Consider the following 17,034-nt stretch of genomic DNA (forward strand, 5'->3'; position numbering starts at 1 on the left):
GCAGAGAGGCGGAGCTATTTAGCTTGACCGGCTAAGACATCCATTGGCAACGTGTGGAAAAGCGTCGGTCGGTATGGATCTCTTTTTAAATTGTAAAGCAGTAAGGGGCCAAACGATCTAATGAAATTCGTGATTGATCTCGCAGTTCTTTGCGACATTATGACCCTTTGAAGAAGACTCTCTCGGCGCGATTTTGCCCCATGCTCGTTTCATGCCCGCGCTTTACTTGGTCAGAGGCAACTCGGAAGGAAATCGCCGGACAAATGTGCAGTTCATCTACGTGGCGAATACAGGTCCGTGGCAAAGCCTATCGACGTTTCACTACTTGCTGACTGAGAGGGTATAGGTATTTTATGTTGCGTCGCGTACTCTATATGGCCTGGCGAAGGACGGTTATGCACCGTCTTTGTTCAAATTTACGAAAGGGTCCATTCCTACTTTTGCTGTGGCAGTAGCCTCAGCATTCTTCCCTCTTGCATTGCTGAGCATTAATTCAAGAAGCGCCGTGGTTTTTGGATACCTAGTATCTCTTTCCACAATCCTAGGACTACTAAAGTTGGTTGGCATGTTAGTAGCTTATCTGCTTTTCCACCGGGGTATGAAAGTCCAGGGAATTAGCCGGGAAAACCTGCCCTTCTCCGGCCATTTCCAAAAGGCGAGGGCCCAAATCGCTCTATTCTTCACCGTGGGTAATAATATTTATTAATGGTGAGTATAAATCGCGAAGATGCGTGGTGGCTATATTAATGTTGTATACATATTAGGTTTCTCTAGTTTTGTGCACGAGTTCGATCCCGTAGATTCTGTCGTTAGCTACGTTGGGAAATTGATTTATGTGGCTTGGTTTGTGTCGTATAAATTTATTCGGAAGATCAGGTTTATCGGATTCCCTGACATGGACATCACGACCAACCTAATAACGAGGCAATATGTTGAGAACTGGAGCATGGTATATCATGATCTGACATCTCGCTTGGTGGAGTATACTGTCTGGGGAGGTGCAATATATTATATAGGAATAGGCCTGTTCATCGTCCACCTATTATAAATTCGCAGATCATTAACGCCTCGCAAGGTGAAAACTGGCGTGCATTTGCTCTTTTACTGCTTTATATTTTTCTCCGTCAATTTCCACCGTAGCACAGCAGCTCACAGGTGAAGAATTGTGATATCAATTTCTTTCTTCGGCGTTTCGGTGCCGCGGCGTTTCCAGGGAACAACATACCATTACGCAAAAGAAATGTCCTTTGAGTCTCTGGGAGACATGTGAGGGCTCAGGCTACAAGTGTATCACCGAGTTGCCGATCTCGGCTCTCTCGGCTTTCCTGCATCGTTGCGCCGAGATAATCGCCGGGAAGCCCAGTACCGCCGCTATATAAAAGGTAAAAGGACAGTATTCGTACACTCCAGCTTAGTTGTGACTATACACGAAACACTATTATCCACCATGGCTGTGAACTCAGTGTCTGCGAGATTGCGTATTTCTCCCACCTTGGAGATCAATGAATTAGTCTCGAAGGCTCGCGCAGACGGCAAACATGTCATCCATTTGGGCTTTGGCGAGGCCACATTTCCTGTCCAGCAAGACGTCCTTCAGGCTCATCGGGACGCGTCCAATGAAACAAGCTATATGCCGGTAGCCGGAATAGAGGCTTTGCGAGACGTTTGTTCTCTTCAATCCCCCATCCATTAAAATCTCGTAGAAAGTGTGCTGATTCCGGAGGCTAGTCTATTGCGAGTTTCAACTCGGATCGTCTAGGTGTTAAGATCAGTCCTGATCAGGTCGTTATAGCTCCTGGGTCAAAGCCCCTACTTTTTGCCTTATTTGATATACTAGACGGAGCTGTGTTACTTCCTCGCCCCTCGTGGGTCAGTTATGAGCCGCAAGTGCTGCATGCCGGGAAAAAGCTTTTCTGGATCGAGACGGACCCTGTCGATCGTCACAGCATTACCGGTCAGTAGCCCCGATCGAGATAGACTCATCAAGGTCGACAGACTTATCGTTGTGGCAGAATCATCTCTTCTCTCTGCCTACCGAAAAGCAATCTCAGAGGGATGTATCCCTCGCATTATGCTGATCAACAGCCCATCAAATCCGACGGGGCACGTCTTCTCCGCGAATTGTGTCCGAACTATCAAAGAATTCTGCAAATCGAAGGAGATAAGTTTGATCACAGACGAGATCTATTCCGATATTTGCTTCGATGAGACTCAGATAGGGATAAGCGCGTTTGACAGCAACACAGATGACTCCGAAACTGTGATCCTTACCGGCGGACTATCCAAGGTAGCTGGGAATACATCATTTGGCTGATTATTATATCTGACACCTTCGCAACAGACATACTCGGCCGGTGGCTGGCGCGTGGGCTATGCCATTTTCCCCCCTTCGCAAAAAGGCGAAACTATTCGCAAGACAATCCTCGCATATGCTTCCGAATGCTGGTCTGCAGCCTCTGCACCGGCCCAATTGGCATCCGCCAAGGCCTTTTCTACGGGCGAGGTAATGTGCAGATACCGCAAATCTGTTACTGCCTTGCATCGATACTCTACTTGGAGGCTCTATTCTGCGCTCAANAAACTCGGATTGGATGTTTGCGAGCCCGGGGGTGCCTTTTACGTTTACCCGTCCTTTTCATCGTATACAGCGCAGCTATATAAACTCGGAATTTCCACCAGTGCTGATCTCTCAGCGTGGCTGATACGAGAATGTGGATTGGCTGCTCTCCCCGGCTCCGCGTTTGGAGAAGACGATGATGGTGCCCTACATGGACGGTTCCGGCTTCGGATAGCCACCAGCTATTTGTATTTCCAAAACGAGACTGATAGGTACGAGAGGGGTTACGACCTCCTAGAGCGCTGCGCCTCCGGGAAAGAGATAGATCTCCCTTACTTAGAGGAGGCGATCAAAGCGCTACAAAATGCCGTGCAGAAGTTACAAAACATCAGTTTCTGACAGCATACATATCCTTCCTTACCTTTGCACACGACAAGCGTGATCATTTGAATATTAAACTTATATTGACTGTGACCTCTGAATGCTATTGGAATAGCTAGTAGTGATACTTCAATTCATTGCTTAAATCCTAATTGATGGACCGTGGTCTACTTTAGATCTGGTGGGTTTAGGAATTAGGAAGAAACAGATACCATGGACAGCAGATAAAGGCCGGAGATATAGGTTAGCAGATTGTAAACACGCTAATTTCATAAGCTTGAACGTTTAAAATATATATATACATATGTTCTACAATACATGCTATAAAGAGATTCGACTACCAACGAATACTATACGTAGTATGCGAAGAACCGCACTGCGATTCCCCAACCCTCCTAGCAAAGGCATCTGGCACTAAAGCCAAGAAATATAGGAGCCGCTGAAATCCGGAGGGGTTCTTTACCGTTGTTTAAAATGCTCCCAGAACCCTAGAGAAGAGGAATTAAAGGAACCTGTTAAAAAGCAATCCTAGCCATCGGCCATTCAATGCCTGGGACTAGCGGCGGCAGCAGACCTAGATATAATCAATAGTCTCGAAGTTGCTATTGGCAGCCCCTACGCTATCAGAAAGGCCGCCGTCAACACTGCGATGGCTAACGGCCACCCTTATTAGATGATGTTTCTGTGGAGACTCAGTTGCCTCCGGGGTGGAAAAGCCGAGCCAATCGTTCTGCAATTTGCCGTGTCCTGGGGACCCTACAGCAACCTGTGGCGGGGACTCAACGTAGGTTCTCGCGGGCCCAAATAATAACGTCTAAAAAGGGGCAAGCATTTGTGATTAATGAAAAATATAGCATTGATATATATATAATCAACAACCCACAATCGGGCAAGGAAAGTGAATTTTTTGCTGATTGTACCCGGGATCCGCTGTGCTCAAATCCAGTATGCGACCCATCTCTTTCCGTGCGAGAGCGAGCCGCGGCGCTGGTGAAGGTACTCAATGTCGAGGAAAAGCTGGATACTCTCGTCGATAAGACCCCTGGGGTACCGAGGTTGGGCATCTGGCCGTACAGATGGTGGTCTGAGGCACTACATGGGCTCGCCTATGCCCCCGGAAATTACTTCGAAGACAGTGGCAACTTCAGCTCTGCAACCTCATTTCCCATGCCTATAGTCATGGCCGCCTCCTTCAACGACGATCTTGTATTTGCCATTGGTGAGACCGTCAGTATAGAAGCAAGAGCGTATGCCAATGTTGGCCTTAACGGCTTGGACTTTTATGTGAGAGTCCTTAAAACATCGAAATTCCTGCGTCGAAGACACTAATAGGGATCGTGGATATAGACTCCGAAAATAAATCTGTTTCGAGACCCTCGCTGGGGTCGCGGATCTGAAACCCCGGGAGAAGATCCTCTGCTGGCCAAAAACTATGTCGCCAGCTTGATACACAGTATGGAGGATCAATCGTCTGGGTATAAAAGGATCATCGCCACCTGCAAACACTACGCCGGCAACGACCTGGAGAGCGTTGGAAATGTGTCCCGGTACGGCTTTAATGCAGTAATCTCCACTCAAGATTTATCCGAGTACTTCCTCCCACCCTTCCGCACGTGCACTGCGCAGAAACAAGTCAGTTCTGTCATGTGCAGCTACAATGCTGTTAACGGGGTCCCGGCGTGTGCGGACAGCTATCTGTTACAGGATATCCTGCGAGACCACTGGAGGTGGGAAGCTCCGGATCATTATATCACCACAGACTGTGGGGTCATTGGATACATGGTTACCGATCACCATTACGCCTCGGACCTTGGCGAGTCGGCGGCGCTGGCCCTGAAAGCAGGCAGTGATCTGGAATGTAACGGAGGCCCGAACAGCTGGCTCCTGTCGGCCTGGAACCGGTCCCTGATTACTGAGCGCGAGGTAGACAGGGCCGCACAGCGATTGTATGGAGCATTGGTCACTGTCGGGCTGTTTGATAACCCTCCTTCATTGCAGTCGCTCAGCTGGGACGCAGTAAATAGTCCCAGCGCGCAACAGTTAGCTTACCAATCTGCGGTAGGAGGTACGGTTCTTATCAAGAATGATGGAGCCCTTCAACTGTCCTCAAATCAATCTTATGCGCTGATCGGTCCATGGGTAGCTGCAACCGAACAGCTACAGGGCATCTACTACGGCCCAGCACCCTTCTTGATCTCCCCTCTGCCGGCAGCCAAAGACCTTGGGATCAATTACACCTACGTTGCGGGAACCGGTATCAATGAAACGGATCCCTCCACGTACGACGCAGCTATTGCAGCCGCTAGATCCGCCGATGTGGTGATCTTCTTGGGCGGCATCGATAGCAGCTTTGAGAAGGAGACGCAAGACCGAGAGAGCCTGGAATGGCCGACCCCTCAAATGGAATTGATTACCGCCCTCGCCGAGAATGCAGAGCAGCTGGTCGTGGTCCGGTACGGAGGCGGCCAACTCGATGACTCGGAGCTACTCACTAATGAAAATGAAAGCGGGCTCCTGTGGGGTGGCTACCCCGGTCAGTCAGGAGGACAGGCCATTATGGACTTGTTGTTCGGCAAGGCCTCACCAGCGGGTCGACTGCCTGTGACTCAGTACGCGGCGTGGTATGCAGATGTCGTGCCACCAACAGACATGAGTCTTCGCCCAGGGAAGGGCAACTCCTACCTCGGGCGTACATATATGTGGTACGATGGAGAGCCCACTGCACCCTTCGGGTTCGGCCTTCACTACACCACCTTTGATGTCACTATCGATCGCACGCCACGATGGATGGACCATAGACCAATTCACAATGGCACCCGGGTGTCTATCCAGTCCGTCAAGGGCTCGGCTGACTGGATGGAGCTGTTGGAGCTCCCTGTGCTCCAGATTCCCGTAACAGTGACCAATACTGGGCCGGTGACATCAGACTACGTGGTTCTGCTGTTTCTTAAATCCGACGCAGGGCCGTCTCCGCGACCACTGAAGACACTGGCAGCGTATACGCGAATCAAGGATATCCAGCCGGGTCAGTTGGTAACACGCGACTTGATAGTCAATCTGGACAGCTTGGTTCGAGTCGACCAGAATGGTGACCGCGTCCTGTATCCTGGAAAGTTTGATCTGTTCGTCGACCTGGACGCTACTGCTACCTTTACATTCAAGCTGCACGGCGCGCCACTCACGGTGGAAAGGTTTCCCCAATCAAAGTAAGAAAAGAAGACAAGGGAGATGAGTCGATTTGCATGGGAGGTGGACCAGCAATGGGCATAGTGTGCGGGTCCATTGTGGGCCGAACAGCAAGCTGATGATGGATATATGGATTCCGCTGGATTTAGCACGTAGAGTATATAAATCCTGCGCGGTTGGCGGGGTAAATGAACATGGCATCCAGACCTCCTCTCGTTTCTCGCTCCTCTGATATAGGTACTACGTATACCACCTACCCGCTGCGAGCGCCGACATCGTTATAGGCACCCATGTTTGAAGCGCCTGTCGTTTATTCGTATCTGAAGTTGGTGCTGGTGACTTGGCGGTGTTGTTGAGAATCCGATCACGATGAAGAAATACAGCTTCCGTATGTTTCGTCTCTTCCACGATGGCACAAGGGCAAATTCCCGGTGCGCGAAGAGGAAGTGGCCATCTGCGGGTTTTTGCGGCGCAACGATTCTGAAGCAATTCAGGCTATATGTGTGGTCTTGAGCGGAGAGATCGAGGTGCGAGATGGTAGAATGTCGATGTGAAAACTATATCTAAATGAGTCCAAAGCAAAGCAAAGCCCCACCGGAGAAAACTCCCAAAGCCACAGAGTGCGTGGTGCCCGGCACTTCGAATCGTCCCCCAGAGCCGACGCCGAGACTCACAGCCAAGGGTCGGATCATCGCTGGCAAATCAGATACAATTTCTACGTGACCAATATAACCCTCAATTGCGCACGAAGCGGGTAAATATGGTTGAATGCGAGGAAGCTCTGCCCAAGGAAATGAGGCTTCGGCAGCAAATGTCTGAGGTCCATGCGACTAACATACTTAGGCACTTTCCTTTTCGGCTCTAGCGTGTGTCCTCCTGAAGTGACGGTGAAAAGTGTATGGGTCGGGCATGCGCAGGGATCATGGTGTTCGATGAGGCCGTGGTGAAGCTTCATTGTTCACCACTGACTTCACCGTGTGATCATCTGTGTCATAAAAATGCGGGCATAGTCTTGCTCGTCATTGTATGAAGTGAGACCGTATATGAGATTCGTGGAGCCGCGGCGAAGATACCGTGTAACGCGCGGGATAACCACGGTGCCATTTCCACTCCGTAGGCTCTGCCTTGCCCATAAAAGTTGGGCTTCCTTGGGGTGCTGCAAAGTCGATATAGGAGGCCATTAGACTGATTGAGCAGCCACCACTCACAATTTAGTTTTCCAACTTGGCGTCTCGGACATGCAAGTACTCTACACCAGGTGTTTCTGAGAGGCCGATAGCACATCTAGTGTGCTGTAAGCGGCGGCGACGATTCGCTTTGACGGGGTCGAGAGAGAGCCATTGACTATCCCAGTTTGCTGATGTCAGAAATGATTTTCTATCCATGATGTTGCGAGAGATGCTTTTAGAATGGTGTTGCGAGGACACCGGTCATAAGGACCACAAATATCTGTTGCGCACGCCATGGTGACCATATGCCCCTTATATGTGACCACTTAGAGATTATACAAGTAGTAGTAACCCTGCCGCTTATACAAGTGCAGTCCCTCTGAGTAGAAACCCCGTGGGCCACCCTGAATCGTCCCTTCTTCTGAACGCTTTACCCCGGTCTTTAGATTGATCTCGAACATGTTGATTCTCATCTACGGGCCGGGTGCTGCAAAACGTTGTATGCAAAGCCTTCCTCCCCAAGATGACGATGCAAGGGTTATCAAGATAGAACACTTTCGGCTCTTCAGTGAACATGGTGTCACCATTAGTATACAACATGCTTCACTTTAACTCAAGGCCAGAAGGCTCCATGACTAAAGATAGAGACTCATGCTCCACGACAACATAGACCAACGGCAGCCGCGATGTTCACAGCTACCAATATATATAATTTAAGCAGTTGTGACCTTGAAGATAGCAATGTCATCGTCTGCCACATCAAAAGTGATGCCCTCGCCAGTACCACTCTCCCCAGAATACAGCTCCTTCCACCTATATGGACCCCGCTGGAGCCCTGGTACATCGACAAACTTAACTGAGAATTCTCCTCCACCGCTGGCTGCAGCGAATGCAATCACCACGCCGTCACGTAGTGGCCCAGCCCAGTACGGATATATTTCGCCAGCCACCTGTGCAGGGGCGTCTGGGGGCTGGAAGATGCCTGCAGCAATGCCAAGTTCATCTTGATTGATGCCAATAATATCCTAACTGATCATTAACACGATGGGTGCCTGGACGTGGTTCTAGATTACTACTTTACCTTGTTGGTCAGAATAGCCAGCGATGTCTCCGGAATGGTATTCAGGTCAGCTCCAATGACGAGGGGCGACTTAGAAATTGCCCAGAGCCCAAAGTGCAGTCGTTCTTGGGCCTCTGTCAGAACCCCATTACCCACAAACTTGACAATTCGATCTCAGCTGCCCGGTAATGCTTTTACAGATAGTGGTTTCAAAGGGCCACTTACTAGCATGTCAAGGTCATTGAAGCCCCCGGGACCCGAAAACTCAGGGATCTCTGATGCCCTGGCACCGATTCTGATCACCGACTCCCAGTCTCCCCAGTTGTCGCCCTCAATGCGCCAAGAGTGGCCCAACGGAGCACCCCAAGTCCACACCTCATTCCTACCCCACTGGCAGATATTGAACAAGATCGCCTTCGTACTAGATACACTCTGAAGCGCATCGTGCATCGTCACATACCATGGCCTGGTGTCCACAGAAGCTTCCCAACAGGTCTGGGGCGGCGGCTCAGTGGTGCATGGGGTGAAACAGTTATCGTGCTTCCAGAAGTCAATATCCCAGGAGGCTAGGAGCTGCGCATCTTGCACCTCGTGGCCCTGGGAACCGGGGTAGCTGGCGCAGGTCATTTCACCGGCGCACCCATAGAGACCAAATTTCAAGCCCAGATCGTGGATTTTATCCACGACGGCACGGATACCGTTAGGCCATTTGGTAGGGTCAGGAACAAGGTTGCCTGCTCCATCTCTTTCTTTGGTTGACCAGCAGTCGTCAATGTTAATGTAAGTGTATCCCAGGTCTTTTAAACCCAACTCGATAAAGCGGTTTGCGGTGTCCAAAGCGTATTGCTCAGATGCAGAATCACATTGCGCGACATTCTAGAGGAGCTTAGCTGGAGAAATGCACAGAAGAGAGTACGTTGCGGAGATGATAATACCCAGCTACTCCAGCCCATATGTGGAGTAAGTCCGATGGAGTTGTTCCATCGACGCTCTATGCTGGTAGATTGGGCGAGGCCTAGCATATAGCTCCAGGATATCAACTTCGTGATGGGCGCCATGCTACCGCGTAGTCAAGATAGGAGCACAGAGTGTGGCTTTCAATTAGGTTGCTCTTAGGGATCTGTACTGCATCTCAATGTGGGAAGTCGGTCTATATGCGTTAGAGTCACCCCGCTTGTGCTTGAATATGCTCTTAGGCGGCGGCGGCGCTTGGCCATTCTGCAGAACTGATTTGGTACGGCTTTTCATGCTATTCAAGAAACGGAGACCGGCTAGGAACTTGTCGTCGCGACGCTATACCTGAAACATGGCAGCAGCTAAAACACCCATTTGATCAAGTATTCCATATTACCCACTTTCTAGGATTCATGGTCTTGACTAAGGGTAATCAATCCTTGGATTTGAGCCACCTCTGTCATCAGCTTCTACCCCACAGATCTCGGTCTCCCCGCACCGGATGATTTCTAGATATCGTAATAATATTAATTGTGCTCTCGCTAGCTTTGAAGCGGCCGATGATCGCTCTTCGACTTGGGGATATATGTCAACAAGCTTGGTACTTTATTTTAGCCTAGTATGGATAAATATCTCAATAACCGCTCCAAAACCAGAGACACAAATCTGATTTAGCCAATTTAGATTCTGAATTGTTTCTCAAGGATGTGTCGGGATCTTCCACTCTCCCACTGTTACTGTCGTATTTTCTGCCCCATACAATCCCCCATTCAGGAACAGGACCACATTCTTCTCTGACATAACGGTCAAAGACCTCGAGTACGCAACGCCCTTTCCACTGGGGACTTTAATCCAGGCATGCGGGTGACCATTCTCCCGGTTGATAAAAACCTCCTCATACGTTCCATCACTGACAACGATCGTCCCATGGGGCCCCCCTGCTGGAGTCCAAACCGTATATGGACATGCGGCAGGGATCGTTCCATCCTGGGATTTGAGGAGGTGAGATTCCGCCGTGTCGAACTCGAGTGGGTTATCCGCAATGCGGTAATGAACAGCATAAGGCACCTCGGCTGCAAAGGCAAGCTCATATGATAGCATATACTTCCCATTCCCGATCCTTGCAACAGTAGTCATCCCAGGACGCAGGGTATAGTTAGCGTATGCCACGTCGTTAACTATGGGTCCCCAGTGGACGAGATCCCGCGTCGACTGGTGTGCGAGCTTCTGACCGTGGAGGGGATCACGTTGGTCCGAGTAGTAGACGGTAAGTTGGTCATCGTACACCATGATAAAAGGCTCCCAGATTGGATGGGCCCCATTGGTCGTGTTGGGTGCAGTCCCGGTAGCGACGACGGATACAAACTCCCAGGTCAACCTGATTGATTCACTCCTAATTAGCAACAGGGGACGCCGGATTGTCTGTTTGGGTGTGAGTGACTTACCCTCTATCTCTGCTAGCATAGACCTCAATGTTTGTGGACGAAAAATCTTTGGGAATAGCATTTGCGGACGCCAGAATTGTTCCGGGTGGGAAATCTCCCACTTGCTGTGGTAGTTCGTATAGAGATGGCTGCCAGAGGCCACCGCCAGTGTAGTTTTGATGTGTGAAGTAGAGTCTGGAATACTCAGACCAGGACTCACCCTCATTTGTAGACTTGAATATTGGGAGATATGGCCCGCCGGGGGCCTCGAATGACCAAGTCGACAGCATCACACGGCGTTTGTGAGGTTCTTGCTCGTGATTAAGCATAATCGTCCGCCCATACGATGTTTGCCGGTTATCCCAACTTGGCGGCGGTGTAAATATGGTCACATTGTCAAAGATATCATGGAGAGATGCTTCCACAACTCCTATAGCCAAGGCTAGGGCTACAGCCAAGCTGACAAAGAGGGCCATTAACATTGGTTGATCAGGTGTTTCAGTCTGCGGCTTAAGTGACTGTCTCACAAAAGGTTATCAATTAGACGGCCATAAGACGAAATTTTGTGCATTTATATCTACTTTCAGCTCCTTGAGCTCTGGGTAATAAGCGGTTATTATGGTAAATGACAGGATGGTGATACTTATTCCGCCTGGAAAACTGCTGTCCCAACACTTCCCAATAGGATGGGGACAATAGGCTTGAATCTCTTTTAATTTGCCTGTACACGGCCCAAGGCCTTCCATTGGAGACTCGCCAGACACTGAGATTACACGATGGCAACATCATAACTACGCAGGCGTCTAATGGCCAAACCACGAATAATTTCTCTCGTTACNTTATTCAGAGCGCTAATGAATGTTACTGGCTGCCGTCCAAGTCAACGCGGCGAGAAGAGATATATAACGGTTCTATAATCGCCTTTAACCGCGCATTGACCCTGATTTTTAATCAAAGGAACTGCACAAACGCGGGACTCTTTGACAGGCATGAACACCAGCAAGGACGGTATGCATGTTCTTGAGAAACAAGAAATCTCAAAGATGCCGAGGTCGGCACTTTCGAGCATGATGATTTTTACCTTTTAAAGTATGCCTTCGGTCGTCCAAACCTGGGAATGGCCGCCTTGGCGGTGACCTATTTTCTTAGTTCGCCGACGATCTGCGCGCCGTTGAGTCAGAATGCATGGATCAGGGCTAAATGTCTTGACTGCTTTAACGCAAAGCATGAGTATAACCTATCCCCACAGGGATTTGGATTTAATGCGGGCATCAAGTGATCTGCTGCCACATTTCCTACTCAAATGCAACCCCGAGTACTTGACAAAGATTACGAATTTAACCGAAGAAAACGGAGACTTGAGGAGATGAAGGACCTTGCGTCAGAGCCCGGGTAAGTTGACTCGGGGGTCTATGTGAGGATATAAATGACCATGATGTCCTTTCCCCGTCAGTCCACCCTCTTACCAACATAACAATTTGACGGTCCCTATACTCGTATCCAAGAATTACGAGGCGTTGTTTAGTGGTTTCAATTATAGCGTTGACGTATACCGCGGCTGTTGCTTCTGGGGCAGGAAATGGCCCCTATGACGCGGTTCGTCTCACGTAACCCCGTAATCGTATAACAGACACCCAATCCATTTTCTAGTCGTATTCAACAGATACGCTCCTACCTGATCATACAATTTACATGCCCAATTCTCCTCCTGCAAACTTGTCACTGCCAATTCTTATCTGGGGTAATGGAGCATGTTCGGCTGATGATACTGCATTTGAGAGGTTCCTTACCAATATCGCCTCATATGGCTTCATTGCCATCGCTTCCGGCGCTCCACAGGGGTCCGGAAGCACGACGGTTCAACTAATGATAGATGCATTGGACTGGATTACGGGGAATGCTGGGTATGGGAAATACTCTACAGTGGATACTACTAGAGTGGCAGTTGCAGGACAGAGCTGTGGTAGGTTGGAAACTTATCAAATGCGGGATGATCCGCGTGTGGGTTACCTGGGTATCTTCAACTCTGGGTTCTTGGATTCAGGTGGCATCGATGGGATGCCAGATGAGGGGCCGGAAACTATCCAGTAGGTTGTTAGGCCTGTTTTTTACTTCTTAGGTGGGACTACGGATATTGCCTATGAAAATGTAAGGACCCTGTCTTTCCCACCTTAATTCGAGCGTTGAAAGGTGACTAAACCTCAATATGAAACAAGGGATGCCGGACTTTGAAGCACTGAATGGTGTTCCAAAATGGGTGGGCAATTACCCTGTTGGTCATGGGGGAACATATTCAGAACACAACGGCGGAGCCTTTGGAGTTTCTGCTGTGAACTGGCTCTCGTGGGCTTTAAAGAAGGATAACTCCAAGGCCAGCTGATTCACTGAAGGGAAAGCTGAGGAAGCAGGTTGGGAAGAGGTTGCTAGCGCAGACTCACAGGTCCTCCTAACTTTCGCTATTATTTAAGAATAACAGAAGCCGTGGCCTCTGAACCATATAGGCTGTCCAGTACCCCAATGGTATAGCACAGGTGGAAGTGAGTACTAGTTAATAAGGTCTAGTCTCTTATACCTACTAGAGTAAACTACGGTATAATTAGTAGAATAGTGGGACGGGTCTACTAGACCGGCCGGAGCCTGTTTCTATAGGGCACACGGATGAAAAGCATGGAATAGGTGCCACTCCAGCTGATACTAATATCATTAGGGCAGTGCTAGCTTTGAATTTATCTTTAACAATGATACACGGTCTAGTCCTTCTCTTGGGTCACAATTCATCTTTCAAGGTTTGCTTCATTCCTCAGCTCCGAGCCTTACCTGAATAAGAAGGCCTATATTCGCTGTATCATACTGTACTATCTGTCGTGTGTAAAAACCGGGGCGGACGTGTTCATGTCTCCTTGTGATTTCTACCATCTACAGACTTATATCAGTTTTAGCTCTTACCACGGGATTTTAATGTTGGCATCATGCGGGCCTTTCTCCAATACACAACAGAAGGGACACTGGCCAGCCAGGCCTGGGCGAGTCTCCTTAGTCTCCATTTGTCAGGAAGTAAATTCTAAATGGGATGCTGCGATTAGAAAGTGCAAGAGAGACAGGTAATAACCACATTTTGCTGCAGGCGGATTCTTTGTTCTAAAGCATCTCTGCATCAGGTATGCATTTTCTGCCGCACTAATATCAGATAAACTATATTGTTAGGCACAAGGCTCGATACCAGGCTCCCTTTGAGTAAATCTAAGGATTGGCGTCAGAATGTTTCGATCAAAGTAGAACGGTCCGCTCTGTACAGATCAACAGTTTGGCTAACTCCAAGAATGATGAGTTGTAGGCCTATTATCAGCCTAAGTCAAGTATTGTATAAAAGCTGCAGTATAAAACCCAACCACGGAATATATATCTCCGGTTGTAGTGGGATGGACCATGAAAACTGAAATGGTACATAATCCGGCCGGGGCTCTTAGCATTTATTGACTACTAAATATATATCCTAATGCTATATAGTTTGAAGTTAGTGATTGTTTCTTCTGACTTATCAAGTCAATAATTAATTTACCCCGCGTATCCCATTCTTGAAGGAACTAGGAAGGTAATATCTCGCAAATATAGAGAAGTCTGTTGGGGACCTATATGGATGCCTGGAGATTCTGGACCTTTTGCTACTCCGTGTAAGTCAAAAACAATGCTGAGTAAGTTTGTTTGCCATATCTTGCTATTCATGGTGTAGATATAAGAGGCATGGAGTACATATCCTGCTTATGAGATCACTCCAGCCATCCCTGAATGACCCGACCGTTTTCCTCCAATTCCTTGAGAAGCTCCGGCTTCTGCCATACATAACGCTCAATGACCGTAGGTGTGAGCTGATACCCAAACCACAAGTCCTCGTACTCGGCGTGGTCGCCCATCAGCCCCGGACACAGAGGAGTATAGATAAACTCAGTCGTCGGCTCCATATCCTCCCTCAGCCAAGCATCCGAAGCGCTAACCCAGCGATCATACGACTTTGTCTCTGTAACATCGAAGCCAAGTTCCTTCGCACGAGCCTCTAGATCCTCCATGTAGAATGTATTCGGACTCCGCGTCGCAGCTAGCCAGATATGGTGATGTGGCTCCACGCATAACTCACGATATAGGTGTTCATAATCACAAAGGACACAGGTGATCGCAATTTGATGCTTCATTTTAGGGCACCGCTCCGCTAGGATCCGTAGCGCCTCCCGAGTTGGCCTTAGAGGCCACCAGATCATATACGGAAGATCTTCAGTCTCATCGGTGAAGCCCGATATATCATTAATCATAATCCTACGTGCGTTAATTGCCTCATTAATATGGCCTCTCGCGTTGTGGCTGTCGCGAGTTTCAATCCGCCCCGGATTGCAGGTTAATTGGTCCGCCCACCAACGAGCAAACATAGTATGATGAAAGATACCTCGCACGGCGCAGAACAGTTCTATCTCAGTCATATAACCTGGTCGCATTAACCGAGCGTATCGATCAATGTTCCCCTCGTACGCAGCCATCTGAATCAACAGATCTTTCTTCATCGTCGGAAGATCCCGTGGAAGCGGCGTGCATAGTAACATCGCTTCGTCGTGGGGAGATTCCGATCGCCAGTCCGGTAGGCTAACGTCTTCCTCCGCAAGACGGCGATCCTCCTCGATATCCGGGCATGTGGATATAACCTCCTCTCTAACGAAATGGGGAAGAGAATATCTCTCATCCAGCATCCAGCGCACAAGCGTATCACCATTTAAGAATGCCGGAATCTGAGTCTCGGGATCAATCGTGCAATGGATATCATCCATAATCTGGAATTTCACAGGCGGGGCCATAATCATGCGATAAATCTCTGCTCCTCCTTCTGTGCCGCTCTCCCTCGCTTCCTCTGCTATGGCTACATCTGGACGAAGACCCAGCTCGCGATATAAATTAACATATCCCGCCGCAGCGCAAGCCCGACCAACAATATACCGCATTGCGGGAAACTTTCGCGCTACCTCACGGTATGTCTCTTCAGTTGCTATATCTGGATACCAGATGCAGTAAGGTACATGGTCATCGGAATTAATCTGGTCAGGAACCTGGTTACTCATAATCATCCGAGCAAGACGCGCTCGGGTGATTTCTGAGTAGCAGGATGAGATCTCAATCACGGCATCGCTGGTTGCGAAATCATAGTTAGTGCGAATTCCGCGGATCACGGCGCAGCGCGCGGTAATGGAGTCGAGGCTCTCTGGGATGGAGAGTCCTCGGATGGCGTCAAGGCACTGACGACGGCTGAAGACTGGTGTGAATGACAAGTCTTCCGTGTGGATGCTGGAACGATCAGCACTCGAGTCCGAGCTGCTCGAGCTGCCGCTGCGGAAGAAGTTGCACAATTTTTTGCCCATGACTCGAGAGATGGATTAATTTGTTAGCGCCAGGTCAGAACTGGGAGATGAGACATCTTAAGTAGTCTTGTAGAATGCCCCACGTTGGATTTGGCGCTAGCATTTAATTGAGTTTATTATGCCTGACTCTCAAATAGCATGACTCATCCTCTACCAGGTATTATGAAGTTGACAGGAAGACGACGAAAATCTGATGGAGGACGTATGAGGAAGCTTCGAATGAAGAGAAGAATTGGTGGGCTGTGATAAAGAGAGAGAAATTTTGTTGACCGGAGGAGGTCGGAAACGCCTCACCGCTTAATATGCAATATCCACCACCTTGCTGATAGACCACTATATTGATTCCTACCTCCTATTTATTGACCTCTTTATTGCCACAAATATTGATTATCTATTCTGGACATGAATATAAAGCTATTTATAATATATAAATACCTTTAAATAATTATTTATTGAAGAGTCAAAGTCTTATTCTATCTAGGCTAATTGTTGTGGGCAAGGCCCGAAGCGAGCTAGTTGCGTACTAGATACACGATGGGATAGCTGAAGAACCAGGATGCAGGGGCTATTGGAGTTCTGACATGGCTAATAGGGATGAATACATGATTTTTAATACCTAAGGCTAATATCTTAGAAATAATGCCTAGGGCAGAGTTGATAGTAGGACTCTAGTGGAGTTCCTATAATAATACCTCCCCTCCTTCCTGTTTCAGTAATATCATGCTTGGAGGAAGTAATACATGCGGGATTTAGGTCCTAGCCTATATTTACTATATATAATACAGCTCCCTTTATCTATACCTTCTATAACTTACTTAATCCTAGCCTTGCTTAGGCTAGTATTAAAATCTAGTATTATTTAAGATCATGACTTCCTTCCTATACATAGCTATTCTCTCCTATAGGC

General features: G+C 48.6%; 5 protein-coding genes across 5 annotated transcripts; 2 read left to right on the plus strand and 3 right to left on the minus strand.

Annotated features, from left to right (window-relative positions):
• Positions 1-1,447: 1,447 nt before the first annotated feature.
• Positions 1,448-6,148, plus strand: ASPSYDRAFT_95897 (uncharacterized protein; the record flags this gene model as incomplete). Its single annotated transcript, XM_040853187.1, has 6 exons — positions 1,448-1,663; positions 1,729-1,954; positions 2,013-2,287; positions 2,342-2,503; positions 3,761-4,222; positions 4,286-6,148. The coding sequence occupies 6 exons, from the start codon at positions 1,448-1,450 to the stop codon at positions 6,146-6,148; spliced, it is 3,204 nt and encodes a 1,067-aa protein (XP_040696010.1).
• A 1,585-nt stretch (positions 6,149-7,733) lies between these two features.
• On the minus strand, positions 7,734-9,826 carry ASPSYDRAFT_52471 (uncharacterized protein). The gene is made up of 4 exons (XM_040848492.1): positions 9,289-9,826; positions 8,579-9,229; positions 8,375-8,512; positions 7,734-8,318 (listed from the first exon to the last, which is right to left on the minus strand). Exons 1-4 carry the CDS (start codon positions 9,409-9,411, stop codon positions 8,007-8,009), a joined length of 1,224 nt encoding a protein of 407 aa, XP_040696011.1. The 5' UTR covers positions 9,412-9,826; the 3' UTR covers positions 7,734-8,006.
• On the minus strand, positions 9,804-11,266 carry ASPSYDRAFT_189985 (BNR/Asp-box repeat domain protein). The gene is made up of 2 exons (XM_040843629.1): positions 10,753-11,266; positions 9,804-10,685 (listed from the first exon to the last, which is right to left on the minus strand). Exons 1-2 carry the CDS (start codon positions 11,211-11,213, stop codon positions 10,007-10,009), a joined length of 1,140 nt encoding a protein of 379 aa, XP_040696012.1. The 5' UTR covers positions 11,214-11,266; the 3' UTR covers positions 9,804-10,006.
• A 1,157-nt stretch (positions 11,267-12,423) lies between these two features.
• ASPSYDRAFT_62993 (uncharacterized protein) lies at positions 12,424-13,111 on the plus strand (the record flags this gene model as incomplete). The annotated part of the gene is made up of 2 exons (XM_040850200.1): positions 12,424-12,775; positions 12,966-13,111. 2 exons carry the CDS (start codon positions 12,424-12,426, stop codon positions 13,109-13,111), a joined length of 498 nt encoding a protein of 165 aa, XP_040696013.1.
• A 1,064-nt stretch (positions 13,112-14,175) lies between these two features.
• Positions 14,176-16,360, minus strand: ASPSYDRAFT_52476 (uncharacterized protein). The gene has a single exon (XM_040848493.1). The coding sequence runs from the start codon at positions 16,125-16,127 to the stop codon at positions 14,499-14,501; it is 1,629 nt and encodes a 542-aa protein (XP_040696014.1). The 5' UTR covers positions 16,128-16,360; the 3' UTR covers positions 14,176-14,498.
• Positions 16,361-17,034: the final 674 nt, after the last annotated feature.

The sequence above is a fragment of the Aspergillus sydowii genome (assembly GCF_001890705.1).
Source record: "Aspergillus sydowii CBS 593.65 unplaced genomic scaffold ASPSYscaffold_23, whole genome shotgun sequence".
NCBI classification, from domain to species: Eukaryota; Fungi; Ascomycota; class Eurotiomycetes; order Eurotiales; family Aspergillaceae; genus Aspergillus; species Aspergillus sydowii.

Bases quoted from the DNA above. Each gene is read 5' to 3' on its own strand.
- ASPSYDRAFT_52471 (XM_040848492.1), bottom strand. From the start codon at position 9,411: ATGGCGCCCATCACGAAGTTGATATCCTGGAGCTATATGCTAGGCCTC. The intron at 9,230-9,288 runs GTATTATCATCT...AAGCTCCTCTAG, and splicing joins ATATGGGCTGGAGTAGCTGG to AATGTCGCGCAATGTGATTC. The intron at 8,513-8,578 runs GTAAGTGGCCCT...CGAATTGTCAAG, and splicing joins TCAATGACCTTGACATGCTA to TTTGTGGGTAATGGGGTTCT.
- ASPSYDRAFT_189985 (XM_040843629.1), bottom strand. From the start codon at position 11,213: ATGTTAATGGCCCTCTTTGTCAGCTTGGCTGTAGCCCTAGCCTTGGCT. The intron at 10,686-10,752 runs GTAAGTCACTCA...TGAATCAATCAG, and splicing joins TATGCTAGCAGAGATAGAGG to GTTGACCTGGGAGTTTGTAT.
- ASPSYDRAFT_52476 (XM_040848493.1), bottom strand. From the start codon at position 16,127: ATGGGCAAAAAATTGTGCAACTTCTTCCGCAGCGGCAGCTCGAGCAGC.